Source organism: Sinocyclocheilus rhinocerous, unplaced genomic scaffold (genome assembly GCF_001515625.1).
Source record: "Sinocyclocheilus rhinocerous isolate Xijiao unplaced genomic scaffold, SAMN03320098_v1.1 scaffold558, whole genome shotgun sequence".
Taxonomy (NCBI): domain Eukaryota; kingdom Metazoa; phylum Chordata; class Actinopteri; order Cypriniformes; family Cyprinidae; genus Sinocyclocheilus; species Sinocyclocheilus rhinocerous.
Window position 1 is genome coordinate 836,637 of NW_015634502.1, and position 21,137 is coordinate 857,773.

Below are 21,137 nucleotides of genomic sequence, written 5' to 3' on the forward strand. Positions count from 1 at the left end.
GAAGCAACACTAAGACTTAAGAGAAGTAATATATTTTATATTGGTCTGAGTATAATCAATTTAAAAACAACAGATAAGTATCTATGAAAACAAGTCTTATCTAGTGTTGCTTCTCAAGTAAGTTCATCTTGTTTGGGACTTTCAGATATTTTAACTTCAAGTACTCGTTACAAATAGGATTTGTTGAAATTAAATTAGAGAGGGCGATAGTTGCTAGACGTTGCTTAGCCATATTATTAATGTAGAAAGATGACGCTTGAAACTGTTGAGAACTATAAAATAGATTCTCTTCCTGTTGTCCTTCCACCATCAGACTGTGGTAACAGACAGAAGAGGATTATACACCTTTGTCCCATCTGGAGAGCGAGAGCCATGTGCCAGTAGCTCTTGGATGGTGATCCAGTTGTCCAGTATGCGTCGGTTGCGTTTCTTGGAGCTCTTTTTCTGACTGAGCTCCAGGATTGAGGCTGGGTTCTGCCCTGACTCCGACTGGCTTTCCTTGCCCATGTCCAGACCGTGTTCTCTCATATATTCCAAGCGACTCTGCATCATAAACTCTCTGCGTCTGCGCTGTTCGCGGGCCCGCAGCAGATGTTGCTTACGCTCTTCTTTGCTCCAGTAGCGACCCATCTTCATTTCGCTCACTGCGTCATCATCAGTCGTCATTCCACTACGCTCCTCACGGATCTTCATAGCTCGGGCTTTCAAGAGCCGGTCTCGGACGGGACGTTTGGCCACATAGCGGGTCCCATCGCTTCTTATCTTCACCTTCCACTCCATGCGTGGTGACGCAGGGGGAAGTGGCAATGGTAAGGCCAGAGAAAGCTTCACTGGGCTAGGGTGAGGCAACGACCCCAAGGTGGCATTCCCATGGCCCTCAGGGTCACTGCCGCCCATTGGTGCCTCACTTTCTCCTTCCACAGCTCTATCCAAAGGTCCAGAACTCTCAGAAAGTGAGGATCCCAGATGCATGCAACTCTGGTAGCGCTCTGGAGTGAAGCAGTTGGAATGACGGCGTCGAGTGAAGTAAGGACTTGACTCAGCACTGCGACCACCATTCCTGTTATGGCTGCTCACCCTAGAATTTCCACCTTGTGTCACCGCTTCAGGCATTCGACGGATGGTTCCTTCTCTTGTGAGTGAGCAGAATTTCTGGTTCATAGGGGTGTTAGTCTGAAACTTCTTGTAGCTGCTTGGTGAATATGAACTGTTGAGCCTTGCTCGTCCTCTTTCACTCCAGGTTGGTCGGTCCCTGTGTCTACTTGGTAGAGGGCTTGTGGACTCATCTAGCTGAGAAACTGGAAGTCGATGCTCACTCACCATAGGTGTGCTCTTGCAGCTCTCTCCCCCGGTGTTGTAAGCGCTGGTGCTGTCCTTGTCCGACCGTTCCTTCTCTGGAAGTTCGTTGATGTCAGACAGCTCGTGCAGTGGAGACCCCTGAGGTTCTGCAGACACCCTGCCAGATGTTTCTTCCTCCATCAGCCAGGCTTTTAAACAGCGTTCTCTTAACTGCTGCATCTTCTGTGCCCGTAGAATGTTCCGGCACTTGAACTCAAGGTGCCTCATTTCCTCCTCCAAAAGTGCCATCTCATGTGGAGTCAGGTTCTCGTTACTGTTCTCATCCAGAGTCTCCTCCCTATTCTCAGCTTCCACTTGTGTCTCTCCTTCTTTCTGCTGCTCTTCTTGAACCTGCTGCACTTTCTTCATCCTCTTCTCATACCGACACTTGATTTCCAGAAGCTGCTTGTACCTCTCACATTCCTCCTCTGTCAGGCCCGGCATTATCATCCCACTGACGGGATCATGAAGGTACCCACCACCCACACTTCCACAGTCCAGTGAGTCTGTGCTAAGGTGAAGCTCTCGGAGGGGGAACAGCGGCGATGGCGTGTCGTTCCCTCCTCCGCCGCTCCTGCCGGGCCTGAACTTGCGCAAGCTGCCAGGCGTGTTGGTGGCATTTGTGTTGGAGGCGCTGGTCTGTTCATCGCCCAGAAGGATGTCATGCTCAGAGGATTCTTCGTTCTTTGTGCTCTCATCTGTTCGGCCCACACCACTGTCAAGCTCTTGACTGTTGCTGAGGGTTGCTAAGCTGAGCATGGGTGTCTCCCGATGTAGGGTTTCCTCAGGAATGCCTCCTTGGGGTCTCTGTTGGCGGAAATGATACAGGCCTGACAGATGGGAAGTATTAAGGCTGTCCACATTCATCCCTACAGGTAACTCACAGTCAATCTCCTCTGGGTCCAAATGAGTGTCCGTCTAGGTGAAAGGCACAAAGGAAGGGAAGGGAAAAAGAAAGTAAGGGAAGAGTTAGAGGTTGAACATCTATTGTCATAAAAGTAAATACATGCAGTAATGCGTTTCAACACTAGATGGCAATATAGACATTTGTTTAAATGTGTGCAACATGTTTGGTTGTAAAGCAAGAATTTTGTGGCCTATTATTATTAAACCACAAGGTTTGAGGCCTAGTATTTTCATACATACACACAGGCATATATATATATATATATATATATTTATGCATGTGTGTGTGTGCGTTTATACAATTAAATTTATCTATAGCTGGCATTTTGAACAACATATTATGAGATATTTTTCACATTGAATGTATATAGTATACATAGTACATAAGATATATTACATGATCATTGAGACTTACCAATTCAAAATAAAACTATTTTATTGTGAGATACTTTATAACAAAGTGGCACTATTACTCATATTACTGTTCATTTGTTCCTTTTTATTTGTGACAGTTGTTATGTCTTGCTACAAATCAAGATTTATTGATGAATACAGATTCATTGAAGTATTGACTTGTTTTCCCTGAGTATCTTTGTCTATAGTTGCAAGCCAATAATCAGTTGCAATTATCACTTGATTATAAATGAGACTTTTATTAAGAGAAACACAGGTTGTTTTAATGGTCTGCTTGTGACATTTCTTAAGCATATTTGTCTCTCATTCCTTCCTCTTGATTTAGTCAGCCTGTAATCTCTTTCTGTAAGTCAATAATCCCTTCCTGTTTCTCTAGCTATCTCTCTTTCTCTATCCATCTCCTCCTCTCTTGGTCTGACAGCTCCACTTGTTTCTGGTCTTCAGTTCTTCATTAATCATTTTGTGTTGCTGAGAGGGTGATTGTAGATGAGAATGAGAGGTACAAAATGGCCCCCTTTTTGTTCTGATCTTGTTAGTGCTGAGTGTTGGCTGAAATGAGCTCCCTGTTTTATTCATTAGCTGACGGCTGTGCTCATGATGGATGATTTTTGCCGGCTGCACACAATAACCAACAGCCATTTTTTCAATATCACCACTGGCTCCCCAGAAATTGCAGAAAAATTGACAGTTACAAAGTCAGAAATTCAGAACACCATATATACAGCTCTGAAATAGGTTCTCATTTAGAACAGTTTATAATTGTGTGGTGCAAGATTAAAAATGCTGTTAAATTTGTATTAAATAAAACAATAAATTTGCTTGCACAGATAACTTTAAGATTTACTTCAGATTTATTGCTTCTGCTGGTGTTATTCTCATTTATAAGTCACTTTGGATGAAAACATCTGCTAAACAAATAAATATAAATGCAGAAGTAAAATTCCAGCACTGGTTAAAGTTTTACATTATATTTGCACAAAGTGCATTAGCATAGTCTCACCAGATGGATTAGTTTATGTCCTTGGAAAAAAAGCATGATATCCTTGCTTCTACCTCTTCATTTGCCCTCTCTCTTACATACTTTCCATCAATTCCTTCAATTACTTCTCCTATGTGCATGTCTTTCTAATGGAGCACTTTTCCATTCCATTCTGTAAAGCAGCTTTGTTCCCTCTCACTCTTCATCTCCTTGTGGAATAGTGTTAATGGAACTGCCACAAGTCCTTGACACCCATCACTAAGAGTGGTCACATGATTGAGACATTGAGTGATGTGAGACTTCTTCTGTTTCCCTTCCTTCAGCAAAATAAGCCATTAATTTTAGGATATGCTGTCGTTGGGGACAGAGTGGGTCCATTAACTTTGCATGTGCCTCAAAAAGCCTATTTTTGTGTGTATGTGTGCACTTGAATCATGCTTGTATGTGTGTGTTTAGAAAACCATTTAATTGCTCAGAGGATGTGAGATTTGGGGGGATGATTTAATGGTTCATGCATGGTTCGTTTTAGTGTCCACTTTGTCTACAAGGTTTCTCCTAAAGTTTCTCCTAAAAAGAGACAGTATATGGTGTAATGAGAAGCAGCAATTTGCTCCATTTTATCATATTACTGTCTAGGACAAATAATTGATATATAAAAGACTTTTCTTTCTATTTTGTTAGCATGTACTCTCATAAAAGTATGTATTTATCCTCTTTATTCTAATGTGATCCTATCTCTTTCACATGTGTTATATTTATTTACCTCTATCTCTGGTCTGGCCAGCAGTAATGAGAAGTTGGTGCTGTCCTCACGGGTCAGGATGGCCACCGCTTCTTCTCGGTTCTTAACTTCCATCCCATTTATCTAATGTGGGACAGACAGAGACTTCATTCACAGCTACGTTCAAACACAAAAAGGTCAGCTTTTTTACCAAAACAACATAACATCAAAACATTAGCGACTTAGTCCTTGGTACTGAATGTGTCAGTGCCACATCAGAAACCAGAATAAATGAAGAACTTGTCGAGACAAAGGCAACATGACACATTGTCTTTGCTGTTCTGTAATTATTCTCTAGAGTAATTGTGTGGGCTGTCACACCAATTATCTGTTTATAGACTGATTGTCTCTAGAAACACTTGACCTCCCAGATGAACGTAATGACATGATGATGTCAGTTCATTAGTGATTGTTGTTGATGTCATTTGACTCTAGCAGCACATCTGAGCAAAAACATACCTGTAATATCCTGTCCCCCTTCCTGATTCTTCCATCTTTTGCTGCTATGCTGTTTGGATTCACCTAAGAACAGGGTTGAAATATCAGCTGGATAACTTGAATATCTCAGCTAAATACTTAGCAATGCTTGTGTTGAGCACTAAAATATAACATTCAGCCTCATGTGGCCACTCACTTCCCCAACATAGATGCCTTGGTCTTCCTCATCGTCTGTCCGGTAACAGACTGTTAGCCCCAGTTTATCCTGCTGACTCGACTTATACAGCTCCACCTCCTGAAAAGACAGAGAGGAAGAGCTGCTTATAGGGCAGAGATTAAACTCTTTGCTTTAAAGATGCACCAGGACAGAAAGCCAGCTAGAGCAAATTTATGAGATATTGTAGGTTGTGATAATGTGTTTGGGTTACTGGTCTTGCATCAACCCATCTAGTCCCATTTTTTCCCCTTAGAGTGCATGTGTTTTACTAGTAGAAAGAACAATGAAACAAACAGCATGCCTTTTTTTTTTTTTTTAATAAAAGGTTAGTGAAAGTATGTGCTTTATTCCTGGCCATACTTGTAATCAACCAGTTATCTATTTAAAATGTGCTTGTTTGCATTTTATTTGGATTTGTGTGAGCCAGGACAATTTTATTAATAAGTTTACCTTTTAATATTATATTATATTATATATCAACCAATCTGTATTTGACATCTGTATTCAAAATAATTGTATTATTATTATTATTACACTACCCAGGTTTAAAAAAAAAATAAAATCAATGGGATTTAATTTGTTCAAAGTAGTGGTTTACTTGTATGTAAAAGGCTATTATGATTTCTTGTTTTCCCACCTCATATTCCAGCTCTTCTTGTTGATCCACCTCATGGTTGGCAACATTGAAGTAGTCACTATAGTTCGTATCACTATATTCCTGCCCCAAAGAACCACTGTGAAAAGACATGTTTCTTCAGTAGGTTTTCAGTGCATGTAACATTTGTCCACCTCACAGACATACACAGACAGTAATAAGAACTGATCGAGAGGTAGAGGACAGTGAAGACGCTCACAGGTCATTCAGCAGGTATGGCTCCACCAGCTGTGCGAGGGGAGGAGAGGTTGGGGGCATGGGTGATCCACTGCTCAGGTAAGACCCTCTGTCCCCATTCAGAAAGTTCTGGAAGCTGATGTCGGTCTGGGTGCCGTTGTCCACACAGTCTGAGATAGCCATTAGCCGAGCCGTGCCAGCAGCTGTACCCAATCTCCTCCTGTGACCCTTACGTACCACCTGAAGCAGGAGAGGATCATGAGGCTGCCCATCTTTGTCCTGGGACAGGTGAGATGTTCTTCTGCCTTTGAGCTGCAGACAGTGAAAAGAGAAAGAAATAATATAGGCCCTTGTACGTCCATTTAAAAAAGAATGCATTGATTGGTTGTTTATTCTGACACCTCTGAAAATGCTGAAGCAGCACTATTGAGAGAATGAAGTGGGGAAAGAGGGAGACACGGATAAGAAAAATGACAGAAGGAGAGAGAGGGAAGATAAATGCACAAATAAGCAAAACTCAAGGAAGGATGTATTTCTGCTCCTCCTTAAGGAGAAGTAACATTGCAAAGCAGCAAAAATGGCTAGTGCAAGGCAAGCATGAGCTCGCCATCATCCAATCACAAACAAAGAAATAGAAAGACAAGAAACTGCAAATAGAAACTGATTTTATAGAAGACTCTTCTGCTTTGCCAATCAAAAGTCTGGGATCGGTAAGATTTTTTTAATATATATATATACCGTATATATCAATTTTAAAAAGTCTCTTATGCTCACCAAAACATTTAATTAAAAATACAGTAAAAATATTATTACAATTTAAAATAACTGTTTTCTATTTTAATATATTAAGTGTAATTTATTCTTGTGATGGCAAACCTGAATTTTCAGCAGGCATTCATTCTTCTGTCACATGATTCTTCAGAAATCATTCTAATATGCTGATTTGATTTGAATTACTTTTGAACAGTAAGGTATGGACATGTGATAAGACAAACTTCAGATCTGAGTGGAATATGTCCTACCTTTACTTCTGCATCAATGGGACGCAGAGTGTTTCCCTTCTGTGGAGAAAAACAGAGCAGAACCAGATTAAAAAGGGTTAACATGGGCAGCTTCAAAAGTCTCTGGGAGGTAAGATTTTTTTAATATATATATATATACCGTATATATAAATTTTAAAAAGTCTCTTATGCTCACCAAAACATTTAATTAAAAATACAGTAAAAATATTATTACAATTTAAAATAACTGTTTTCTATTTTAATATATTAAGTGTAATTTATTCTTGTGATGGCAAACCTGAATTTTCAGCAGGCATTCATTCTTCTGTCACATGATTCTTCAGAAATCATTCTAATATGCTGATTTGATTTGAATTACTTTTGAATAGTAAGATATAGACGTATGACAAGTCAAACTTCAGATCTGAGTGGTATATATCTTACCTTTACTTCTGCATCAATGGGACGCAGAGTGTTTCGCTTCTGTGGAGAAAAACAGAAGAACCAGATTAAAAAGTGTTAAAACTGTGTACTGCAGTGTTGTACTGATTGCTAGTTAATTTTGATTAAGGTTGATATTAATCTTTATAACAGTAAATGTTTGAGCAGTCTCTTTTTATTGCACATCGCTGCTTCTTGGTACTATGACAAAGATACAAAACCTGAAAAGTAGTGTTTATGTATCAGAATTATTTTGGTTTAAACTGTTTAATGTCTTAAGTGTATTCAGTGCAATCTTCCGGTTTCAATTTCTCACCATTTTTTTTTACTTACCACTCAGCATGTGTCAACACTGTCATATACAAAAATGTATCAAGTATTTGTTACTGACAAATCTAGATATAGGTTAATGGAGCTGACAATCATGGTTATGACAAAAAATACTAGCACAATTACCCGAAATAGAAAAATGGGATCTATAATTATAGATTAATGTAAAATCTATAAAACACACCAGAATAGTTAAATATAAGTAAAATTGTAAGATGTTTTATCCCATGTCTCAAGAATCAGTGACATAAAATGATGCCATGCACTACATCTGCTGTTGTGGATGCTGGTTAATGACTTTTAGTCTGTTGGTTTATTATTGTTGGTATAACTGACAGATATCTGACAGTGCAGATTTGAATTTGTGTATTGGGACAGTTCATCCAATGACAGGCCTTAGGGAGGGACAGATGAGAGGTGATTTAACCCTCAAGAATGCAACCCACAATCAATACAAGGTTAATACTACTAAAAGTACTTTTGACAACCCCTCCTATCCCTCTCTCTCTGTTCCTTTCATCCTTCTCAAAGCAGTCAAGCTACAGATAGTTGACCTATAGAGACCAGGTCTCACCTCAATCCTTATGCTGTTTGACTAAAAGTCTTTCGATGTCTAAAAGAGGTGAAACCTATTTATTTTTCATTGTGTTTGGCTCATTATTGATCCTGTCAGTGGCTTTGATTAAATGGACTGTTTGCACACAGGACTCAGAGTTGATGGAGCAACAGTGATATTGGCAAACATGGACTTCTCAAGCAGAAAAGATTTTCTATATGTTCCCTGTCTCATATAGAAAATGCTTATTAATGTATGATTCTCTCTCTCTCTCTCTCTCTCTCTCTCTCTTTCATCCTTCTCAAAGCAGTCAAGCTACAAATACCTGACCCTTAGAGACCAGGTCTCACCTCAATCCTTATGCTGCTTGACTGAAAGTCTTTCGATGTCTAAAAGAGGTGAAACCTATTTATTTTTCATTGTGTTTGGCTCATTATTGATCCTGTCAGTGGCTTTGATTAAATGGACTGTTTGCACACAGGACTCAGAGTTGATGGAGCAACAGTGATATTGGCAAACATGGACTTCTCAAGCAGAAAAGATTTTCTATATGTTCCCTGTCTCATATAGAAAATGCTTATTAATGTATGATTCTCTCTATTAGTATTTATGATTTGTCTACATGAGATCATGGGGGAAATTACAAGCAGTTTTACATTGGAAAGCAGCTTGTCGATAATTTAAAAACATTTGTTTTAGTGTTTTTAGAGGAACAACAGGGTGTGTCGAATGGACTGTGATGGAATTTCTTCTGCATGATTAAGTGGCCTACAGAACTCAGTGGGTGATTGTGCTTATCAGTTCAATACCAGGAGACAGCAATTACATCTCTTTAACTCGTGATACACCTCTATTGACCTTCACCCTGTACATTTGTCCCAGTGGAATAACTGCATTGCTAATGAAGGAGCTTCTGAAGGTGCTCACAGATACCGCAATGCACATCCACACCCCAACGATCCCTATCATCTCACTGCGGGATACCTGCATTAACTGTGAGTCTGTGATCTACCAAACACGCCGCATTGATTATGGCACTTTCCAAGACATGCAGCTGGAAGCATAAAAAAAGTCAGTTTTGTTTTGTTGTCTTTTAGTAAAAGGAAATGTTTAACCTTCAGAAAATGTTCATCTAGTTTGTATGGGAACAAATGCTGTTTTTTGGGTTGTTGATAAGCTTTAAAAGTTTTTAGTTTGATACCCAATGCAAGTCACAATATAACGGAAATAAAAACAAGTCCTTTTTTTACATATTGTGACGCATATCTGAGACAGATCAGAAACAGATTATTGAAAAAGAAAGAAATGTAAAGCAGGGACCTGGTTTTTGATTGACTGGAGGCAGATCTGAAACCGATTGTAAGAAAGGGGCAGGGTTAAAGCAGACTAAATGATTGGTGAAGTCCGGCATACATAAAGAGAAGTCTGTCATTTCACGAGGAGATTGATTTATGACATTTTGATTAGGAATTATGTGCTAAAAATTTATTTTTTTAAATTAAGCAAATTAAGTTCAATAAGACGCATTTAAAAAAGAGATAGGATGAATTTCCATTTCATGCCAACAATCATTTTAGCTAATGTTTTGTAGACCTTGTAAACTGTTACAAAACAAAATTTGTTGAATAATGTTTGTTTCAATAAATTTGGTAAATTCAGAGACAGATTTCATCAGTACTACAATTTGTGTACAATTTAAAATGTAATGTCACTTTCCTTGAATGATGTCACTTCCTGGATGTCGCAATATAATGAAATGTTTGTTTTTTAATAGGAATTCTATCAATCATATGTAATCGTTTCCATTTGCAAGCAAATACCTTTTTATTGCTTTTTGTGTTAAGTGCCTTATTTGTTAGACATTTTATCTGCTTATTGCATCTGTAACTGCTTTAATGCATCTACTTTGCCACCTCTGAGTATTAACTCTGGTGTATATTATTGCAGAAGTATGAGCTTTTTATTGGAGTGACAGGTTGTTTGTTGTTACATTTCCACTGACGGCCTGCTACGACTGCTAATTATAATACAGAAACAGAGGGCTGTTTCCCACTAGATTCTCCTCCAAATAATTATTCTGATTATGGCTCTTTTTTTCGACTTTCATTTTGAAATTAGCTTGCTTCTCTCAATCATCTTGACCCAGTTAAACAAAGTGTTAGAAATGCTAAACGTCTTCACAAAGGTTCTAAGCACTGCAGTAAACTAGGTCAACTCAGTTTGAGGTTCTAAATTGTGCCTTTTACATTGTTCCCAAACTCTATTCCTGTCCTCCCTCCCTCTTTCCATCACCTTTTTCATTTAATCTTGCTTTTGATTAGAGTTTAGAGGAGGGAAACTCTCTCTCTCTCTCTCTCTCTCTCTCTCTCTCTCTCCCCGCCCTGGACTGAACCTTAACCTCCATTAATCCAGAGTCTTGAGCAGTGATATATGTATGTTCAGGATGGGGCGATAGCAATTTTTGCTCCTACTAGTGCTGGCCATCAGGGCAGGGCAAGGGTTGTGCTGGAAACCAAAGAATTATTTAACTAAAGGTTACTTGTGCCCGAAATGTCAGTCTGGATTTGTTTTACTTTCTTCTTTTTTCCCCCATTCTTGGAGCAGGTGAAGGGTGGAGTGTTTTATCTTTTTTCCTTTCATGTTGCTGCGTGTTTGGAGAGACCTCCTGCAGTGTGGAGGGCACACAAGTAGATTTTGTTTATTTACATCAGTGTTTTTTTTTTCAAACGCCTGATTTAGTGCACTCGACTATGTGTGTCTCCGCCATCATTATTGCATCTACATGCGTTGCAGTGAGAAAACATATAAGTCTTGCTTAATGATCTCAGTTGCCTTAGCAACGGCATCCCATAGAGACAAAAAACTCATCAGGCATGTGGGGGGGGGGGATGGGGTTAGGCGGGATTACAAAAGGCAAAGCGTCTGCTAAAAGGCTCATTTTGGAGCGACTCAACATGCACAGGATTTTTGCTGCAGACCGAGCTCATTTAAACCTCATCATAAGACTAAAGCTTAGAAGTTATTAGCGTGGATGAGTTGCCAAATGCCAAAATAAATGCGATGGTGTTCACGTATAGCGATTCCATGCGCTCGGCTGTTCCAGCAGAGCCGGCTAATGTGATCTAGTGTGAATGGTATTATTCATGCCTGCAGCAGCTTGTCCTGAGTCCAATGAAGCCTGTCAGGATGTGTCTGCTCTTCATTACCGTGTGCCCAGCCACAGAGCAGAAGCAAGAGCAAATGCCACATACTCAGATACATAGAGCATGACACTGATGAAAGACTGGGTGAGAATGTGTGTCTAAGAAACATTGTTTTTATGAGAAGCACTTTAGAGTAAGCAACAAGAGGTGTATTTTACTGGGGGGGGGGTATCTAACAACACCACTTAACCCTTGGCGGCTTATTGCTTTTATAAAAAAGTGACAGCGTTATAATGATTGAAGACCTTTGATGAAGAAAATAACTGGTGTTTGCTTGTGCAAAATGTGCTGTCATGCTTGCCGGGGTGTTGCTATGCTGTTGCTAATGTGCTTTTTAGCATGTTGCTGCTAGGTGGTTGGTTACTTTAAAAAAAAAAAAAGCCCACCAATAAGTCTCCATAATATTCCGATCCCTAGATATGGCTCTGGTCCCTCCTTCAGTGTAAGCCTGAGGGATTTTTCACCAGTTTCATTGTCGCCCGGCAGAAAATCATAAATCCAATGGCTTACCTACCATTCAAAAGTTAGGATTTAGTATGATTTTTTTAAAAGAAATTAATCATATTATTAATGCATAAAATTGATTAAAAGTGACAGTAAAAACATTGTTACAGAAGATTTATGTTATAAATAAGTGCTTTTTAAATTTGTATCACGGTTTCCATGAATACATTAAGCAGCACAACTTTTTTTCAACACTGATAACATTAAGAAATTTTTCTTGAGCACCAAATCAGCATATTAGAATTATTTCTGATTGATCATATGACACTGAAGACGAGTGATGGCTGCTGAAAATTCAGCTTTGCCGTCGCAGATATTTTAAAATATATTAAAACAGAAAACAGAAATTGTTATATTATTTCACAATATAACTGTTTTTACTGTATTTTTTATTAAAGAAATGCAGCTTTGGTGAGCATAAGTGACTTTTTAAAAGCATTTAAAATGTATAGATAGATAGTGGGGTGAGTATAAATGATAGCAAAATTTTCATTTTTGGGGGAACATACTTTTAAGTGTGAACAATTTCAGTCTGAAAGCCATGAAGGATAAAAGGAAAAAGTAAAGACGTAATGCCTCGTGGTGATGTCACCCACAGCTTGTCATGACTCTCATGGTGATATCGTTTTGCATCACATTCTAAAGCGCATTAAATATGCTTCACTATTCCTTTGCAGTAAATCCAGGGGGCTTCCAGTGTTGGTGCAGCTGATTTGGCAGGGGGTTTATGGTGTCTTCCAGCTCTCTCCACTAATAAGTGTGCAGAATTTAAAACAGGCTCACACAGAGAGGACTCTCTGTCACTGCATAAGAAACTGGTTAAGGAGTAAAACCCTCTGTGAAGAGCCTCAGGCAGTGGATGATACGGCGGAGAGAAGAGCTGGAAATTGAAGTGAGATTGAAGAGATCGAGTGGGAGATCCTCTCGGTATTAGAAAAAGCTCGACCTATCCTGGCATGACATTGCGGTCTGGCGGAGAAAGCAAATTGCTCTCTGAACAAAACTTTAAAGTGGCAAACTCAAGCTGTGGAGAGGATTTTAGTCAAGTAGAGTTTAAATGTTACAGGTGAAGGAACTGAGAGGCGGCAATGCATTTGAAATGGGTTGCAATTTTGTTTGGTAGTTTTCAGGGGGACTTTTTTATTTTCTTTTATTATTATTTTCATTTTCTTTTTTAGAAATTGAAAAAAGGAGACACTTTGATGTTATGTAGTACCATAGTTATGAATCAGGGTTATTTTAGTTAAATAAAACATACTAAAATCATATATATATATATATAATATTTTAGTTACTTAAAATAAACTTTAATTGAAATAAAATTAAATATAAAGGACCTGAAACTTATTTTATTTCAGCTAGTTGTGATGGCAACATTGCTCATTTTCATTTAATTTAATTTGCTAAAATAACTAAAACTTAAACTGCAATCGAAATTAATAAAAAATATATAGACATATTTTTAAAAAAAATTATAATAATTACATACACAACAACAAAACTTTAAGTAAATTAAAAATGAAAACTAAATAAAAAATATATAAAAATATAAAAATAAAACTAATTCAAAATAATAAAAATAAAAGTATCTCAGTGATACTAAAATAACACTGTTTAATACATTTAAAAAATGTTTATATGCATGTTTTATTTTATTTTTTTAAATCATACATGTAATTAAGTTTTGTTAAATAGAGTTTTTGTTTGGAATTCTTCTGTTGTTGTTTTTTATAAAGCAGACACTTTTCCGTTATTTACTACATATAAAATGCTTATATGCTTGTTTTGTTTTTATAATGTTTGTTTTTTCATGATGCATAAATTATGTAACCACCTAAACACATAGAAACCACTTATAGCAATGTTCTAACAACCACTATGAACAGCAACTGCATAGCAACAACCCACAACACCTGAGCATCATGGCAGTGAGCTGTGCATGGACTCACATTCTCTTCAAAAAAATATATAAATAGTTAATATTTGAACTATAACCTATAAACTAGTTAATATTTGCATATTCATGAGTGTGACCTTGCAAAATGCTGTAATAGTTTGTTTGCACAGCTGTCATAAATACTTACTGATTCGGACCCTTAGATACTTTAATTCAAGGTGACATTCCACTGCAGCCACATTTCCATTGTCAGTTTTAAGCCATGTGTTCAGAGGCATGCCATGCTTTTTTATTTTGCCTAGTCAAAGGATCTGCTTTGCTCTGATACACATGTACTCTGCTTCTGAATTCAATAAACCTTGATTTTAGTATTCCTTTCCCATCTCTGCTCTCAGTGCCACAGCCACAGATATTTTACACACCTGATAGGTTTTATTATTAGCTGATCTGCCCTTCTCTCATCCTGCTCTACTTTCCAGCAGTATAAATATCCCCTAGCTATCAATCATAGTCACATGATCTGTCATGTGGTTGGAAAAATGACAGAATGGAAACCAAATTTTAACACCTTACCAGTGGAAGAGGTTTAAAAACGAGCATAGCATTTTCTCTCTCAGACTATTAGGAAATCTCTCCGCCAAGTCAATTAAAGGCTGCTGAGTAGGACGTTTTTGTGCTGTTTAGGGGATTGTGGTTTTTAACACAGGATTAATTCATTAAATTGTTTGCCTAAAGCACCACCTTAACTCAAAGGCCCCTTGACACATCTTAAACCTGTTCTGTTACGATTAACAGTTTCCAGTTTGCTGGCAGATCTACAATCCCTGTAAGAGTAACATGCAAAACCCTTGTGTCATATGAGACAGCAGAATGTGAGGTTTTTTATTACTAGTTGTACTAAACAGAACTTTGTTTTGTTTTTTGAGAAGACCTTGAAAGGACCTTGTACTCCAACTTTTCAGAGGTAGGTATAGTTGTGTGTTGAACTATTGAGGAACACGTCACTGTTATAGATAAAAAAAAATTAATCGTGGTTATTTGGCCATCCAAAAGAACTGAGTTATGGTCAAATCAACATTTGATATTTCTGTAGCCATGTTTCAGCATCAACTGGAAACCCTTTCAAGAAGAGTTGAAGCTGTTGTAGCAAAGGAAGGACTGACTCCCTATTTATTGCCGATGGTTTTAAAATTGGATGTTCAATAGTTTGTTAAAATACAGTAAAAATGGTAATATTGTAAAATATGATTACAATTTAAAATAGCTACTTTCTATTTTAATATATTTTAAAATGTCATTTATTCCCGTGATAGCAAAGCTGAATTTTAAGCAGTCAATACTCCAGTCTTGAGAGTCTCATGATCCTTCAGAAATCATTCTAATATGCTGATTTGGTGCTCAAGAAACATTTCTTATTATCAATGTTAAAACAGTTGTGCTTCTTAATTGATTAATTTATTTATTTAGTGGAAATTGTGATTGATTCTTTGATAAATAGAAAGTTCAAAAGAACAGAATTGAAATAGAAATATAAATATTTTGTAACATTATAAATGTCTTTACTGTCACCTTTTATCAATTGAATGCATCCTTGGAGAATAAAAGTATCAATCTTTTCTTACTGACCCTAAACCTTTGAATGGTTGTAAATATCACATAAGTGATATATGGATATTTATGCTGCGTTATTAATTTGATTAACTTTGTGAAACTTTTACCTCCTAAAATTATCTCCAATAAGCATATGATTGCAAGTGCAAAGTTAAAAAATAAAGAGAAAATTAATATGAATTTATGTTTGTATTTTCACCTGAAACATGATCCTGTACTGTTCCTCCGGCCTGTTCACCACACACATGTTGCAACCCATCGTGGCTCGTGGTTTCCTGAGAGGGTGTGATTCCTCGATGCTCTTCACTTCCTGATTCTCCGACGTAGGTGTCGATCCCTGCTGTCCAATTACAGTAATCCCTCCCTGAGATCAGAGGTTAAGACTCTGCACTCCATGAAAGGGCTTTGATGTTCTTTTCTTTGTCTGCTTCCCTCATTCAGGCCTGGCTGCTGTTTTAATTGAGGTCCAACCCGGGAAGCGGGATCAGAGACGCTGCAGCATCCAGCCGTGAGAAAGTCAAGGTTTGATTGCTGATGAATGGAGCCTCTGATGTCTGTGTGCTTTTACTCAGCTTTGAATTTACTCCAAGATACACACTCAGGGAAGTTGGTTTTAATGTTTTTGGCTTTAAAACTTCACATATGATGATGCGAATCAGATATTAAATTATTACATAAAAAATGTTTCTTATCTCCTAAGTCTTTGCACTTGAAACAAGCAGCACGGTGTGACGGGATTAAATTTACAGATCCCACAGTGTCTGAACAATATAATCAGAGATGATCTGCCTAACGTGAACTCCCTGGTGCCTCTGCCAAAGTCGTAGACTAAAACATGAATTATTAAATAAAAGATGCAATAAACAAATGTTTATTTTCCGCCACTCCGTATTCCCCTGAGAGATGCTTTCCTTCACACACTGATTCTATTATTAGAGAGCTTGTTTCCTTCATTTACATATAACAACGCTCTCTAGGCGCAGACATGCACGTCATGCTATTTGAAGTGCTTTAAAACATGTTGCTTGAGTCTGTAACTAGTGCCTGCTGCAATTCTGACTTGAGTATTCCCGTTCCATCATTATTTATGATTACAATTTCACTGCTAATGTGTTTAGATGTTCATTAGCCGTTATTATAACTGCAAGTCTATGGTTGCTGATGCCGTGCCTAATTTCATATTCCCTCTCCACAGCACATTGTATTTAACACCTGCATGTATTTATCTACATAAGCACTCTATGACTGTGTCATCATCTTTTCCTTGTCCTCTATAAAGTGAGGCTGTAATCCCACCTCTCATTTGCACTCACTTTGCAGATAAGAGCCTGTCGTTCACAGATCACATCAAACCAGCCCTCTTCCTTTCTTCCCGGAATTCCAGCTGTGTGTTCATGGCAGAAAATGAATGAGAGAGTGCACCTGTCAGATCATGTCAGGAACAGCCTCTCTCGCACTACTGAGGTGAGCTCAGCTCGTTCTCCGAACCGTATGTCAGTCTACAAGGACAGATCTCTCCATCGCATGACGGAAGGATGATTGAAAGAGGTGAAGGGGAGTCTGGAAGTACCTGATCTTGAGCAGGGAATGAATTGGACACTGCCCTACATCTGCCCAGCTTCAGAGAGAAATCCACATTCAACAGAGCCTCAAGATATGAAAGAAACCTTTAAAGTGCATATTAGTCCACTGCTAATGATGTTCCCTTATGTTTCTGCTCCTCGCGTCTGGAGATTTGGGATGTAATCCAGCTTGCTTCAGCGTTTGAAGATGAATGAAGTGGAGCTATGCGTTTCCAAAGAGAAAAACGAAGTCATTCAGTCAGATGGTGGGACGGTGAATCTGAAAAATCCATTCGAGAATGTCTCAAAGCTCTGCTGGAGCGGCGCCAACCCAGCGCACGTACATGTGTGTCTGCAGAGAGAGGGAAAGCTGCTGGGTTGGAGGAAACGTGGGGATCGGCACCACTGCACAAGCTGGAGCCCATTACAGCTTTACAGCAGGCCCCTCCTCTCCCAGCAATACCAGCCAATATTCACCAGCCAGCTCTCATCTCTCTCTCTCTCTCTCTCTCTCTCTCTCACTCGCTCAGCCTCTCTCTTGTACTTATGGGTGATAGCTTCACCCTCCCACCTTCCTTTCCTGCTTCCCTCATATCTTATTTCCCAGCCCCTCTTCGCTGTCTCTCTCTCTTTCTCTCTGTCACCTGTACTGGGAGCAGCTCTGCACTCGGGGTCTTTGTTGCCTGTTGTGAAAGGGGCTGAAGATGTTGTCAGTCTCTGGCTGTCAGCACACAAACAGAATTTATGACCATGTAGACCAAGGAGCTTTGAGAAGCATGACAGTCTCTTGTGGCCATTCTTTTTCGCCTTAACTCTTGCAACCATACTGCAAGAATATTTGCAATAGGACAATAAGTGCACTATATAATCACAACAGTCATAATATAGTGCATCATTGAGTGCCTTATTGCTTCTTTAATAAAAAGAAATGTTATTCATTATAAAAATGCATAAAAATAAATTTATTGCATTAATAATAAAAAAAATCATGATAAAATTAAATATTAAATATATTAGAAAAATAAATGTATTATTAAAATAATATTGAAGTTGCTCTCATTAATTTTTCCTAATTAAAAAAAAAGCTTTAGACTTGAAGAAAGGAATAATACTTTTTGGAAGACTTTTGTACAGTAGCATGAAAACAAATAATAATAATAAAAAAATACTGTTTTATTCCAGATGGAGGCGCAGGTAGCATTATAGGTGCAGACACATTGAGGTCATGTCATAATCTAAATACTACTGAATACTGTTTAACCAACCTCTTACTGAAATGTTTTTGATTGTATGTGATGCAGAATTGCTGTATTTTATTTTATATTTTATAATTGTATTTTATTTCACCTGGAGATATAGTTCTTGGCATGTAAATTATAACAGAATATTATATTTTACTGTATTTTATTTATTCATTTATTTATTTATTGTTCTCCACTAGAAGATATAGTCCTTGACATGTAAACAACAACAGATAGTTTTCTCTATGGGTTATTATACACACAGTTGTTTGGTAAGCAGGTGTTTGGCATCGGCCTGTAGGACTGGAGTGTTTGTTTTATGATTTACAGTAAGCAATGATAAAGCAATAGTTAACAAGCGCAACGTAAAATGGATGTCCTAGAGTGTAATGCTACTAAAGGGAGTCATTGACCTGTAGCTGTGCTGAGCACCAGTGGTGTGTTCTGGGTAAGCCATGACGTGTTAGTTATTAGGTGTGATGAGGTCCCTGTGCGTATTGCAGATAACCTGTTATCTCACGCTGTCCCTCTGACTCCTCACTGCACCATAGGTAATCATGCAAAACCAGAGCTGCCTTTTAAAATGGTTTATTTGATTTTGTGAGGTACTGATTTATTTAGAGAACAGGGATTACCACACTAAATCAATATAAACCAGCCTACAAAACCCTACTGTGAATTTTCCTTTGGCTTTATTATTACAGTCTCTCATGTCATTCATGTCGCTCTTTCTTTTTTATTATTTATAATGCAGGCTCTGGTTCATAATGATGAAACGTTGCACTGCATCTTGCATTTCTCTATATATATGCATGTATATGCATATGTACATGTCAGGGTTGTGCACCATTCAGACATGAATTGAAAATGCCTTTTAAATTCCAATTGAATTTAATTGAATTTGGATTGCTAAAGCAAACAGAATGCAGAAATGTAAATCAAATTTGAATTTAAGGAAGCAGAATAAAATAGAATGGAATTTAAATAAACTCATATAATTGCTTTAAGTGTAGTTTTTATTTATACATTAAATTTAAATATTTAAATTCATATTCTGAGTGTTGTATATGTGCCATTACAAAGATTGTCACTGTCCTTCTCTGTTCTCTCTCTTTCTCTTAGACTATGCTTCTATGTCTTGAAGACAACCTGGCAGCCGTGATTATCCATGCTGACACAGGATAGACCTGTCCAGTCCATCTTTGGGAATCAGACAAGTAGGTTTATTTTAATACATTCTACTGCCCTTTGACAAACAACAAAATAACATGCTGTTGACTGACATTTATCAGTTTACATGGAAGTGCATCTCACACTGAGATCCACCTAACAGCTCCACATGCGGAGCTCAGTGTTGTCATATTTATGCTATATAAACAGAATCAAACAATATATAATGTCATTTTTACCACTATATATATATATATATATATATATAGGGTAATACACACAATTATATCTTCATATTTTACATTAAAGTCATAATGAACATCTCACTATAGGAAAGTTATTTTTTATTTTTTATTTTTACATTTCTTGAGTTGACAGTTAATATAATTGCATTTTATTCCATAAACTCAAATTTAATAGTATAACAATTCAATTTCGAATTAGAAGCCGGGGGGGTTGGGGGTCTACAGTGATTACAAATTCAATATGTAATATATTTTCTTTTTTTATTTTCTATTTTCAAAATCATATTTTATTGAATGAAAATAGAAAATATATTACAAATTCAATATGTAATATATTTTCTATTTTCATTCAATAAAATATGATTTTGTTTGACTGGTTGTGAAGGACGTGAACAGCAGAATATCAAAGGAAGTGGGGGAGGAAGGGAGATTCATTCAGGGGAAAGCTGGCCATTGTGTATGCGTTCTGTATCCAGACGCCAACCGCAATCACATGGCTCTGTGACTTACTATGCATTCTTTCTGCACCTTGAATAACATGTAATGAGCTGATCTCACTACATTAGCATGCATTATACTAAGAGAGAGAGAGGGAAAGAGAGAGATAGTGACTGGAGGGAATGAAAGTGTAACATGAATTTTAACAATATGCTCATTACTTATTTATACCTCTGGGAGGAGAGATAGACAGATTTCATATCTGTTACTGTTGCTTTCTCATTCTCTCTGCCTCTGTAACTTTTCTGTTTGTTTGTTGCGCTCACTGTGACCTTCTGGTGTTTTTGTGGTCGCCTTCACTGTTTATGAACCCTTTACAGCATTTCGATCTCCACATCATGAATAAAACAGTCAGAATTCTCTGGAGAAGAGCCTGCTGTAAACTGTTGGAAAAAGGTGATGTGCCAACATGTTGCTTTTGAATTCAATTTCTCGTTTGCTCTGATATCCAGCTGGTTCCTAAGAGCCTTGTTAGGGAGATCTGTTTTCCCATTTAACATCTCTCGCAATTATACCTAAGCCATTTGGAAATCATGCATCATCTCGCAAGCCTGAAAGCCTCAAATAAAAGGAAGCACAGAGGTAGAAAGAAGAAGAAAAGAGAGAGGTTGAAAGAGAGATGTGTGTGTACCACAGGGACCCTCCATAAACGACATGTTACAGGACTTCAAATAGTGAGGGATTTGACAAGCAATTATAGAAGCCAAACAAGCTCGGTGCTTTCAGAAGAGCAACAGAGAAAATAATACAGAGATGGTACAGGAGCAGTTATTGAAGTCTGAGAGACAATGATAAGAGGCCAGCGTTGGTGGGATCTGTAGCGGATGAGGAGAAATTACACACTTCAGGAGTGCAGCGTTATGGATTACTGCCTCAAGGATGGGAAGGCACCTGTTTCTGTCTCTATAATTAAAGGCATAGTTCAGGCAAAAATGAAAAATCTGCCATTGTCTGCCCGCTCATGTTGTTCAAA

At 37.9% G+C, this 21,137-nt stretch overlaps 1 protein-coding gene across 3 annotated transcripts; it reads right to left on the reverse strand.

Annotated features, from left to right (window-relative positions):
• Positions 1 to 72: 72 nt before the first annotated feature.
• On the reverse strand, positions 73 to 17,459 carry LOC107745768 (PDZ domain-containing protein 4-like). 3 transcript variants are annotated; one of them, XM_016559745.1, is made up of 9 exons: positions 15,648 to 17,459; positions 6,928 to 6,966; positions 5,928 to 6,217; positions 5,711 to 5,807; positions 5,053 to 5,151; positions 4,878 to 4,940; positions 4,401 to 4,502; positions 2,223 to 2,256; positions 73 to 2,168 (listed from the first exon to the last, which is right to left on the reverse strand). In XM_016559745.1, exons 1-9 carry the CDS (start codon positions 15,705 to 15,707, stop codon positions 310 to 312), a joined length of 2,643 nt encoding a protein of 880 aa, XP_016415231.1. In that variant the 5' UTR covers positions 15,708 to 17,459; the 3' UTR covers positions 73 to 309. The 3 variants fall into 3 exon arrangements, with proteins under 3 accessions (XP_016415231.1, XP_016415229.1, XP_016415230.1); XM_016559743.1 differs by having other exon boundaries at positions 73 to 2,256; XM_016559744.1 differs by lacking the exon at positions 6,928 to 6,966 and adding an exon at positions 7,351 to 7,389 and having other exon boundaries at positions 73 to 2,256.
• Positions 17,460 to 21,137: the final 3,678 nt, after the last annotated feature.